This window comes from Astatotilapia calliptera, chromosome 18 (assembly GCF_900246225.1).
Source record: "Astatotilapia calliptera chromosome 18, fAstCal1.2, whole genome shotgun sequence".
Taxonomy (NCBI): domain Eukaryota; kingdom Metazoa; phylum Chordata; class Actinopteri; order Cichliformes; family Cichlidae; genus Astatotilapia; species Astatotilapia calliptera.
Window position 1 is genome coordinate 1,157,166 of NC_039319.1, and position 12,103 is coordinate 1,169,268.

Sequence of the window (12,103 nt, forward strand, 5' to 3'; positions counted from 1 at the left end):
TGACTCCCAGTTTCATTTCCAGGTGTGTTTTTATTTATTTTTAAAAAATGAAATTATGAGACACAGTTTCAAAGTCCATCAAAGCGTTCTGAGTTTGGACATGAAGACAGGACACAGACATGGTCAATGATAACAGCGCACACACGTCCTACAGTTCCTGCAGCCGCACAGATCTCACTGTGCTCTGCTGGAGTCTAACACCGGATGCATTTACAAGGACAACAACATCCTGCCTAAAATAAACGTGACAAATAAACAATCTTGAAACTAGAATTTTTGTTGTCATGTTCTGTTTCCATCGTTTCCTTTCTGTTGTTGTTGGTCTTCTTCCCTTGTTGTCAGCCGCTCCCTCACTCTGGACACTCACCAGTTTCCTCCTGTCTCTGCTCTTTGTTCTCACACAGGTCGTGATGTCCACTGTGGCGTCTTCCAAGTGATTTTGTAGTGTAAGTTTGTGTTTGCTGTCCTGATGCATGTTCAATCGTTTCTGTTCATGTGGACGTAGAGAAACTTTTCATCACTTATCCAAGTGACTCCTTCAGTCTGCAGGTTGGATGTTACATATTTATGATCGTGAAACTGACCTGACTGTTAGGCAGAGGTGCTTGTGTCAGTCCTGATGTGAATGTGCTGTTAATGAGGCTGGAAAGCTGCAGCTGAGGCTGAAGTTGGATGAAGGAGGAAACGTTGGTTCATCCAGACGAACAGAATCAAATTTCTGGAGTTTGTGTTCGATCGTTTCTGTTTTTCCGTTGTTTCGATTGTTGCTAGTTTATTCTCTTTGTTGCTGAACTTTGCCTGATTTTTCTTTTATGTCTTTATTTGCAATAAACATTTGTGGACTTTGATCTTGAGTTACTTTGAGTTAATGCCTAACAGGAGTAAATGTACTTTTCTGTGGTACGTTTTACACTAAATTTGAAGCGTTATTGTCATTCAGCTATTTGACCTGATGTGAATGTAAGACAGTTTGTAGGTCCTGGTATTTGCAGCCTGCCACGAATCAACGGGTCAAACAGCTGAATTAAGTAGAATAAATATAAAAATTAAACAGAGTACAGACATATATCCATTTAAATAACAGACGTGTGCTGTGTGACAGTCTGGGTGGTGTTGCATTAATGTAGTGCAGCCTCCTCCTGGAGAGTAAACAGTACATGTGCAGGGTGGGGGAGGAGGTAGGCTACAGGTGGCCCTTTCTCTGCACCTGACGGTGTAGATGTCCCTGATGGATGTTCAGCTGCACCTGATAGTCCTCTGCAGACTTTACGAACCCCCTCAGTGAGCTGTAGAAGAACCCGAGGACACCAACATCCAGTCCAGCGCTGTTCAGCCTCCTCAGGAAACAGGTTTTATAAGAGTCGTGATGTTGATGCAGGTGATGGTGTTGGTCAGATGAACTCGAGGTTCCTGACAGAGGAGCTGCTCCATCTATGTCGAGAGGAGGATTATACACTATAACATTATAATGAAACACTTCTTTAAATGAAGACTTTTACAAACATGGTGCATCTAATCAAAACGCTCTGAGCCTCAAAGAATCTGTGACTCTAACAAGCACCTGAGCTCTGAGTGCATGCACTGAACTGTGAGATAACTCTGACCTTTACTCGTGCAGACTGAGTCGCATCAGAGCAGGAACACTGTGATCTGTGTGAGTGCAGATGAGATGAGCTCCTTCGAGTCTTAAATCAGACAACACTGCTGTGTTCATAACAGCAGAGGGGAGAGGTCAGAGGTCAGGCTGATTATGACTGAAGTGCTCTCAGCACCGCTCACAGCAGCCAGACTTGACTCTGTTAGTGAAGAAGTCTGAGGCAGCAGCGGTAAACGGACTGGTTCTCATGCAGCTCTTTTCAGCACTCAAAGCTCTTTATACAACGATTTCATTCAGCCACTCACACTCATTCACTTCTTCTAAGCTCTTAACTGCTCTGTCTAACATTCATGACCGGTGTGTCAATGTGTGTGTGAATGGGTGGATGACTGGATGTGTAAAGCACTTTACAAATAACACAAATACAGCCCATTTACCATTTACCACACACATTCACACTCCGATGGATGCATCAGAGAGCAACATGGGTCAGTATCTTGCCCAAGGATATTTGACATGCAGCCTGGAGGAGCCTGGGATCGACCCACCAACCTGGTACGTGGCTGACCTGCCCTGACAGGTCTGAGCTACACCCTGGGCACATTTCTGCTGGGCTGATTGATCAGAACACAAAGTACAAAGTCAACATACATTTATAGATGCAACCTGCCTCCAGCCCGCCTCCAGAGGATCCCAGTCACCAGAACTGGATCCAGTAGAAACTCTGGCATGTGATGTTGGGCTGAATTTCACTGGTTTTATAGGAACGTTTCCATCAATCCAGACATGAAGTGTTTGCTGACTTTTACTGACACACGACTGACTCAGTGCAGCGTCTTCACATGTTGGATTCATGTCTTTGTCACCTTATCTCATGCAGGTTACACACAGCCATCAGCTCATATCTGCTGTCTGTAGTTCTGCTGTCGCGGACATGAAACGTGGCCAGTAGGTGGAGAACTGCAAGCGCCTCGTGAGTTTTTTCATGTGGCACTAGCACCACCTTGTGGTATTTATTTCCAACTGCACATATGTGATGTAAGAGGGCTGCTGGATACAACCATATGAATGTGAGTGTCATTGAGTATTATAGAGACAAAGAAACGAGTTTCTGCATGAAAACAGTATAAACAGAGTAAAAATCAGAGGTTTCCTCACAAACACAAGTTTCTGTTTTGGAAACTGTACAAGATTCAACCAGCGTGGACACGTGTGACCGAGAAGATAAAAGTTTATCGAATCAAAAGATCTTTAGTTCATCATTTCACACATTTTTGTGACTGTTGTAGCTGAAATAGTTTTTCTGCCTCTCCTGAAGCTCATGTGTACAAATGCATCCTGAATATGACAAAAAGCAGATTCATAAGAGATGTGTTGATATTTGTATAATCTGTCACTGTGGATGAAACTCCACTGGTACATGACACACTCAGATAGTAAAACACTGACTTTATTAATTCTTCTTTAAATACCTCCAAGCTTGATGCAATTAAAAGTGATTTAGTTTCTTTTCAGTGTATGTGTACATTGATAATAATTTATTTATTCTTAATGATATTATAGTAATTGCATTCACTGGACACAAAGAATTAACAGGTTAATTAATAACTGCAGGTAAGAATGATGAACATGTTTTTATAATGGAGGAAAGGCTGAGTGGGAACAGGCTGGTCTTTTTTATCAACTTCTTACAAGTACAGTCACACATATCCATGTTTCAGTTTCAACATTTTACAGTTCAACTTGTATTAAACTCTCATCAAAGAAGAGAACTAAAAAAACACATTCAGACAATAAGAAAAAATATTGTTGGGTCTGTGTTTCCACATCCCGCTGCTTTAGAGACTTATTCCTCATGATGAGCGAAATCAAGACAGAACATCTTCAACTGGTCTTTAACTCACTAACGAGGGAAGCTTTGGTCAAGAACCAGCTCTTAGTCTCCATCCTTCAAAGAGCAGCTTCCTCGTAGCCTTTTCATTGACATGCAGTTACAGTACACATCACAGCACAAGCACCGCCCTCCATAAAACCCCTTTGCTTAGAAAGACAAGGAACTATTGATTGATTGATTGATCATACTTTATTCATCCCGAGGGAAATTGGGTTAAGGCTGCCAGCCGTGCCAGCACCATCTAACACTGTGTGTGTGTGTGTGTGTGTGTGTGTGTGTGTGTGTGTGTGTGTGTGTGTGTGTGTGTGTGTGTGTGTGTGTGTGTGTGCATGACTTCCAACTGTTTCTAACATCATCCTTGGTCATAAAGAGGTAATCCCCCCCACACCCAGTATGTTCACATTTCCATTTACACCCAGTATCTGGTTCGGTTCCTGTGTTGGTTCATCATGCTCAGCACAGTGAAGCCGTACAAAGAGCAGGAAGCCAAAACCAAACATCAAACAGAATCTTGTGTGTCTGTGATCAAACCTCCCCAGCACAGAGCGGCTGCAGACGTGCTCAGAGACAAAGGAGTGTCTCGATCCTCCTGCTTGAACTAATGACAACATTCAACAATTAGACTTAACAAATATTTTTAAAGTATTTTAAGTTGTAAAAAGTTCTGTATTTTATGGGATAATCACTTTGACCTCTGACCTATAAATGCCATTATTATTTTGACCTTTGACCCATTTGATCTGAGATATTATGCAAACAGTTTCTTTATCATTTACTGCGTAACCTCCAGTTACTGTTGTAGGCTGTCCTGGATGACACACTGTACAATGTTGGGTGGAGACTTTGGACTGGCACTAAGAATGACCACAGAATGGGCTCCAACTACAGGAGGATCACACTCATCGACACTACAGCATGGGAGTTGGATGAGAGTTCGCCCAAGCAGTCTGCACGTTTTGTGGACTTGGAGAAAGCGTTCGACCATGTGAGTATGTGGGAGGAGCTTTGGGAGTCTGAGGTGTTCTTTGTTTGAGGTGTTCATTCAAGAGCTCGATCACATAAGAAATGCCAGGGCTGCCCTTTTATCATTTTAAGGACACAGTTTCTAGGCGGAGCCAGGTGGCTGAACACTTCCAGCTGGGTGGTCTCAGAATCTCATCTCTGCTTTTTGTGGATGATGTGGTTCTGTTGGCTTCATCAGCTGATGGCCTCCAGTTCTCCCTGACTCTTCCATCGTGTCCAAGCCCACAGACACTGAAGATAATAATAATAATAATAATAATAATAATAATAATAATAATAATAATAATAATAATAATAATAATAATTGCATTTATATAGCGCTTTTCTGGGTCCTCAAAGCGCTTTACAATGCCACTATTCATTCACTCTCACATCCACACACTGGTGGAGGCAGCTACAGGTGTAGCCACAGCTGTTCTGGGGCAGACTGGCAGAGGCGAGGCTGCCATATCACACAAACTGCAAGTTGGTTTGGCTCCACACTGGAAGAGTTCATGATTTATACTGAAAGCCTCTTTCTGTCAATCATAAGTTATTCATGTTTGCATGTTTCAATAAATGCAACAACGACTCTGATTGGTTATTGATTTTCAAACAAAACAAGAATAAATATGATTCAGCACTTTTCTAATTCAATTCAATTTCATTTATTTTTCACCAAATCACAACAAAACTTTCATCACGGTGCTTTTCCACACAGCTTACATTCTGCTCATGATGGAAACAGGACATAAATAAACTGGCTGCTTTGCTCTTATGAGCAGATGAGCACGAAACATCTCTGCTCTTCTGTCTGAGCCATCAAGCAATAATCAGATATTTTCCCCTGTTGGTGACGCTGATGCTTCCAAAGATGGATGGAAATGTACTAAAGTTTGTGATTTTCATTTCATTCTCTGATACCAACGTCTTTACAAACTCTGTGAGTCATCAGTTCTCTGTAAATTAATCAAATAAACTTCTGGACAAATGTCTAAACATGCAGATTGTATTTAAGCATCATCAGAGTTTTCTTCCAGCATCATGCAAAGCTGGAAGAATCCACTTGATGGCGGTGTTGTCTAAGAGAACAGAGGAGCTGAAGCGTGAGCGCTCTTTGCTGAGATGATGGGTTTTTGTACAGGGACTCGGGGTTTCCTGTCACTGTGGGCTTCACGGCGCAGAAGTAAACAGCAGAATCTGCCACTGTGGCAGAGGAGATGTTCATCTGGATCAGTTTTTCCTCCACTTGGACCTTCAGTCCCGGGACTGGATCATTTAGCACAGATCCTGATGCTGAGTGTGAGATGAGAAACTGAGGTGGTTTTCCTGGATGTTGCCGATACCAGAAGAAATAATCTGTAGTTACGAGTTTGGGGTAGTTGTAGGACAGAGACACGGTGTTGCCTTCCACAGAGAGCTGATTGTGCTCACTGTGGACTGGACTGAGCTCCTCACAGCTCACATCTACAGGGGGAAAAGGTATTTAAGTTATTGTGGTCCGAGTCTGAACAGCAGATATAACAGATTCTTTGTAAATGTGAGTTACCAGTGAAGACGCAGAGGAGCAGCACCGGCACCAAAATCATCCTGTTGGACAGAAACAAAGCTTCTACACATAAAAAGTCTGCATGTGGCTCAGAGCGACGCTCGAGCTTTCCTCACATGCACGGGAAGCCCCTCCCCCTCGTGATGTCACTGTGACGGTCGTACCACAGATGTGAACGGGTCGTCATCTCTTTCTTATGCTCGTGTAATGTTGTGTAATAAGCTCATATTTTAACATCGCAGCTTGTGTTCAGCAGCAGTGTCGACGGTGTTTTGTAGTCAGGCTGTGTTTGTGTTTTGGTGTTTGTGTCAGCCTCTGTTAGCTGCAGGAGTCACATGGACTTCTTCTGTGCACTGAGAGGCGCCCTCCTGCTGCCATGGTAACACTTCCTGTATCTGGTCAGAATGGAAATGCTGATGTTGTGATGTTTTTGACAGATTCATATTTTTGGTGAGGATAAAGCAAACAGCCTGGACGTGAGAGACCTACAAATACCCGGGCCTCTGGTTTCCTGATTTTAGTGCGGTGAGGTGACTGTTGTGATTTGATGCTATAAACATAAATCTGAATTCAACTGAAGTTTAAAATCCAAACGAACTCTGAGCTCATGCTGAGGAGAGAGAGAGAGAGGGCTGAGAGGAAATCCAAATCTTCTCGATTCTTTCTCAAAGTCCAAAACTATGAAACTATGTGCAGGTTCACAGGTTGTGCAGCGGTCATCGGATCACCCACACCTCATCATCTCTCTTTATCGATTTGACTTTCTCCACATGCAGAAAAGAAAACATTGAAAGAACTGAATTGAAAGCCTTTATCGCCGTTATACATAGAATAACGACAGTATAAAACTGGGAACAGCTCTATAAAAGTGCACATGTGCTTACAGCACATTATAAAACTATACAATAATAAAAGTGTACACTACTATAAATATAAATACACAGTACAGTTCTGACAGAGACAGACGGGCAGAGAACTGATGATATTTCAGTGCAGATTACTTTTGTACAAGTTTGAGTTGAGTGTGGTGATGGCGTTGGGGAAGAAGCTGTCCCTGAGTCTCTTTGTTCTGGCCCTTATGGATCCGTAGCGCCTGCCAGAGGGCAGTAGGTTGAAAAGATGGTAGCCGGGGTGGGTAGTGTCCTTTAAAAGGTTTCTGGCCCTGCTAAGACAGCAGGAGTTGTGGACGGCAGACAAGGAGGGCAGGGGGTGGCGGATGAGTTTTTGTGCTGCGTTCACCACCCTCTGCAGTCTCTTCCCGTGTGCCTCCGTGCAGCTGGCGTGCCACACTGTCGCTGCACAGGTCAGCAGGCTCTCGACGGTGGGTCTGGTCACCAGCGGCGGGGAGTTTAGTTGCTCCTTCCTGAGCACCCTGCTGGGTTTTAAAACAGAATTTAAACTTTCCTTCATTACATTTTCTTCTTCTCTGTAACACAGAAACCTTCATCACATTCAAATATTCACTCACATGAGATTATATTTCACTTCATGTTTCATTATATTTCATTACAGAATGACATTTTCTCAAGAACACTCATTTTAGTATACTGCTGTTAACCCAGTCATACACAAATACTTTTTACTTTTACTCTTTAAACCTATTTGTCAGTCACAGTTTACTCGACCCACTGACACCGAGATCAGTAGCTCCCTTCATACTCATTATTAAACATTAGCCATAATTAAACAGCCTGTAGCCAACACCAAAGCTCCAGTCTCCCCTCACAGCTTTAATTCCTGGTCATAAAAGGATCATCTCCCCTCAGCCCTGTATGTGGCTCAACTCCTTTAACAGTCCACAATATACAAGCACAGGTGAGCCTGTAGGGCTTTGGAGTGTGATGTCACTGGAGGGGGTGTGACCGCCGAGGCACCAAACAAAGGGCTGAAAGAGTGTTTGAGAGCGCAGGACCTGAAACACAGTTAATTTAAAGACAAGAACTTTAATGAGCCAAAGCCGACACAAATGTTTTATCTACTTTCAAACCCATTTATCATCAATGTAACAAACAAAGTGTTTAGCACATACATGAATGTTTTTTTCTTTTTATGTATCCATCTATAGAACGCTGCATGTTATATTAATCTGCCTGTTCTCTTTTTAATCTGCGTGCAAAACAATGAACCTACAGTAAGTAATGTAAGCATGAAGCTCAACTTTTATGAATTACTTAAAATGATATAGAGACTCTGCAGGTCATTAATCGATGTATAAAACTAAAATAAAATGTATTTTTAGTGACACAGGACACAAACAATGAAGCAATGTGTATAATTAGGATTATTTATAATAAAAATGAATTAATTAGTGCAATTTCCTTAACCGTAGAGAATAACTAAATCCTTCAGGACAAATCAGTGCACTATGTTATCCCTCTAACAACCTCCACATCTTCTCACTGTCATTTCCCCTCATGAATGAATTTATGCTGCACTGATCTGAATGTTCGGAGGAAATTCAAATGCATTTTACTCGCAGTGCTCGGGCTGACGTACCTTTGTTTGAATGACGACGAATTCACGATGTGCAGGCTTAAAAATAGCCAAATCTTGCACCCAGTCCTTGGTAGGGATGGTTACTGGTATCCTGTCCCATTATGGCACCGGTTCTGACCTTAACGGTAGTAACCAGACCGAAAAACACTGGATGTGTGTTACTGAGTATTTATAATATTAAAATTATGACTAAATGGGACACCTGTGTTAATTTAGCTGCCTAAGAATAGAAAATTAAACTTCATATCTTGCTTTGAACATTTACGATGTGATTGTGGCTCAAAGAGTTGGCAGCTTGTTTTGTAATTGGAAGGTTGCCGGTTCAAGCCCTGGCTCGGACAGTCTCAGTCATTGTGTCCTTGGGCAAGACACTTCACCTGCCGCCTACTGGTGATGGCCAGAGGGGCCAATGGCAGCCTCGCGCCTGTCAGTCTGCCCCAGGGCAGCTGTGTGAGAGAGCTGTGTCCTGACTGCAGCTGATTCCTGGAGCTGTTACATGATGACTGGAACAAAGAAATCGAACCATCAGTTTAATCAGGCTTTTGTTAATTCTGATTATTTTTGTTGAGGACGGTGTACTCAGAGAGGAGATGTAGGTTAAGAGTAAGACGCTCTTTGTCTTACCTGCAAGTTATTTCCAGCAGTCCATCCTAAAATAGCAGATTAGATCAGATCAAGAGGCCTCTCAAAGAGCATCAATCACTCATGTGGGAAGTGCTTAAGGAGGGAATTTAACTCTTATTTTGAAACATGAACGTCAGGCCTGTAGTCTGCTGCTGTTGTGGGACTCATACTGCTCTGAATCCTCCCACAGTTTCTCCTAAGCAGCTGTGACCACAGTGAATCTGATAAAAAACAGGAATTAGCAGAATCCATCTGATATGAAGCTGTGCTTTGAATACCACTTCCCTCCTCTTTGAAGAGTAGTCAGATATCTGTGTTCAGGTTTTTGTACAGCCTCTTCTACACTTTGTATCACTGTGTTTCTAGAGCACAGTAGTAGAGAGCTGTGTCTGCCAGGGTTAGGGCTGCTATGGTCAGATTAGTTGATGTAGGTGATGTTTCTGATCGATATCGATTATCAGGAATATATTCATATGTGCCCCCCTTTCCTCTTTTCCAGAGTATAAACTGAGGAGCCTGAAGGTCAGAATCATGTCTGTACCAGTAAAGGTCAGCACTGGTTGCAGGTGTATGATAGTCACATGTGAGTGTGACAGATTGTCCTTCTGTTTCAGTGACTTCAGGTTGTTGAGGAGTGATTGAGTCTCCAGCTGTTAGTCCTGGAAAAAGAAAGAAGAAAAGTAGTGAAATGCAGTCTGTATATCTGCTTAATGCAGCAGCTTCAACTAAACTTTAATCCCTGTTCTTAAACTCACCTATAATGTGAGATAGAAGCAAAAAGAGGTGCAGCAACATGTCTTTGGAGTTATTAAAGCCAGACAGACAGCACATGAACAATGTTCTTCCACTGCAGCACAATGACCAACAAATAATGTCATTGGATGAGCTCAGGTTCAGTGGGCGGGGCCAGTTTAATAGCTGAGCCAATCAAACAGTTTTGTGCTTCCACAGCAGCTCTGTCTCTGTCTCTGATCTTTACTGCTTCATTTCTCTGTTGTCTTTGTCATCAGTCCAATGACACAAGAATCAGAGGTTTAACAGTGTGTGGCTCCCTCTAGTGGATGCTGTGGAGTATTCTGTTGTCTTTGCTCCAAAGGTTTTTGTACAGAGTTTTGCTGTTTCCTGTCACTGTGGGCTGCAGAGCACAGTAGTACACAGCAGAGTCAGACACTGCAGCAGAGGAGATCTCCAGATCTGCACGTTTCTCTGTTTTGTCAATGTGAGCTGAGAATCCCGACACAGCTCGATGAACTGATCCTCCCTCTGTGATGTAGAGCAGGAACTCTGGTCTGGATCTCTGGTATTGTCGGTACCACTGGATATTGTAGATAGAACCATCATATGTACAGGTCAGGTTGATGTGTCCTCGCTCTGCAACAGCTTCTTCAGCACGTTCCTGCTTTATGCTGTTCATGGAGCCCAAAGCTGCAAATGAATGATTCATGTCAGTCAGTCTTTTTCTTCCTTTGTGAGCATAATGAGATGAAGAAATCTGCTAATAATAACTCTGATCAAATCTTGTCACAATGAGACTTTTCTGTGTTCTAACACTCACCTATGCAGTGAGAGAAAAGTACCAACAGGTAAAGGAACATGTTTCAGGTGCTGAAGTCACACAGCAGATGAACAAAGTTCAGCAGAATGAAAAGACTAAGCAGCCTCTCTGCTGCACAGCCTTCTCCTCATCATCAGGCTGGCTGGAGTTCTGCAGGAAGAGACCATCTCATTGGCTGAGTTCAGCATCAGTGGGTGGAGCCAGACAGAAACCTGTTTAGAGTCTTTATGAACAGCAAAACATCTGCAAAGATAAGGTCAAAGGGCAAAAACATAAAGAAAAGCGACAGCCAAAAGAAAAACGTACAATATGTGAAATCCAGTAAAGAGTGAGTGTTCTGTGATACTCAGGGGCACTGTTATTACCCCATATTAATAAAAGTCAGGTTAATACAGCTAAACAAATAATGACAAACAATTAAAATGTTTTCAGCTGAGAGTGTTCGCTGAGCTTTCACTGGCTCTGCTCAGGTCCCAACACGAGGCACTCCTTTCACTTCAATAAGCTCACATTTGGAGATTTCCTTACAAAGCTGAATATGAAATCCTTCACATCCACTTCTGAACGCTTCTGACTCCCTCACTGCTGCAGCGCTGTCTGCAGGAAGTCTGGCAGGATTAAAACATTGCTGAATAATCAGTTTCCTCTGAACTACCAAAGTTTCCTCAGGAAGCCTCGCAGCGACAAACTTGAATCACCCCGGGTTTATTAAAGCTCTCCTAATTCTAAGAGAAGGAAAACTCACCTGAACAAATCTGTAAACTGTGAAAAATGAAAACGCTGCATCCTACAAACGAGCTCTGTGTCGTGATCAATAAAATCGAAATCAAAGTTCTCGTTTCTTACACGTTCTGACCTTTCTCCTTGTCCTGGTCAGTGACTCAGTGTTTTCTGTATTATTATTATTATTATTATTATTATTATTATTATTATTATTATATGATTTCATCATGGTTTATCACCAGGTCAGTCCTCCCCACAACACTGACCAGGCTGTAGAGCGCAACGTGCTGGCCCACCTGGCTAGATCAACTCAGCCTGCTGTCAGACATGGTAACTCCAGCATCAGCTTCGGTCTGTTAAACGTCCGCTCTGTCACTGGTGAGGGGCATCTCGTCCAGGATCTCCTCTCCGATCCTAAGTTGATGAAACAATCAGCCCAGTGATTGTTTCATTTAGTGACTCCACTCAATCTGAGTTTGTTTACACCTGTGGACCTCACAACTCGGGGAGGGGTGGGGGTCTCGCGATAATTCACTGGAAGCACTGGAAAGTTCTCCCTGTCTCTGCCCCTCCCTCCCATTCTTTTAAAAACATTGCATTACAGCTCCCTGGATCTACCCCCACCATTGTATGTACTGTTTATCGGCCACCTGAGCCAAATAA

General features: G+C 42.8%; 2 gene segments (V, D, J or C); both read right to left on the bottom strand.

Annotated features, from left to right (window-relative positions):
* Positions 1-5,535: 5,535 nt before the first annotated feature.
* On the bottom strand, positions 5,536-6,104 carry LOC113010727 (T cell receptor alpha variable 3-like). The segment is given in 2 exon segments: positions 5,536-5,960; positions 6,043-6,104. Coding segments are annotated over 2 exon segments (465 nt in total).
* A 4,193-nt stretch (positions 6,105-10,297) lies between these two features.
* Positions 10,298-10,787, bottom strand: LOC113010369 (T cell receptor alpha variable 12-3-like; the record flags this gene model as incomplete). The annotated part of the segment is given in 2 exon segments: positions 10,298-10,587; positions 10,718-10,787. Coding segments are annotated over 2 exon segments (330 nt in total), but the record flags the coding sequence as incomplete, so codon positions are not given.
* Positions 10,788-12,103: the final 1,316 nt, after the last annotated feature.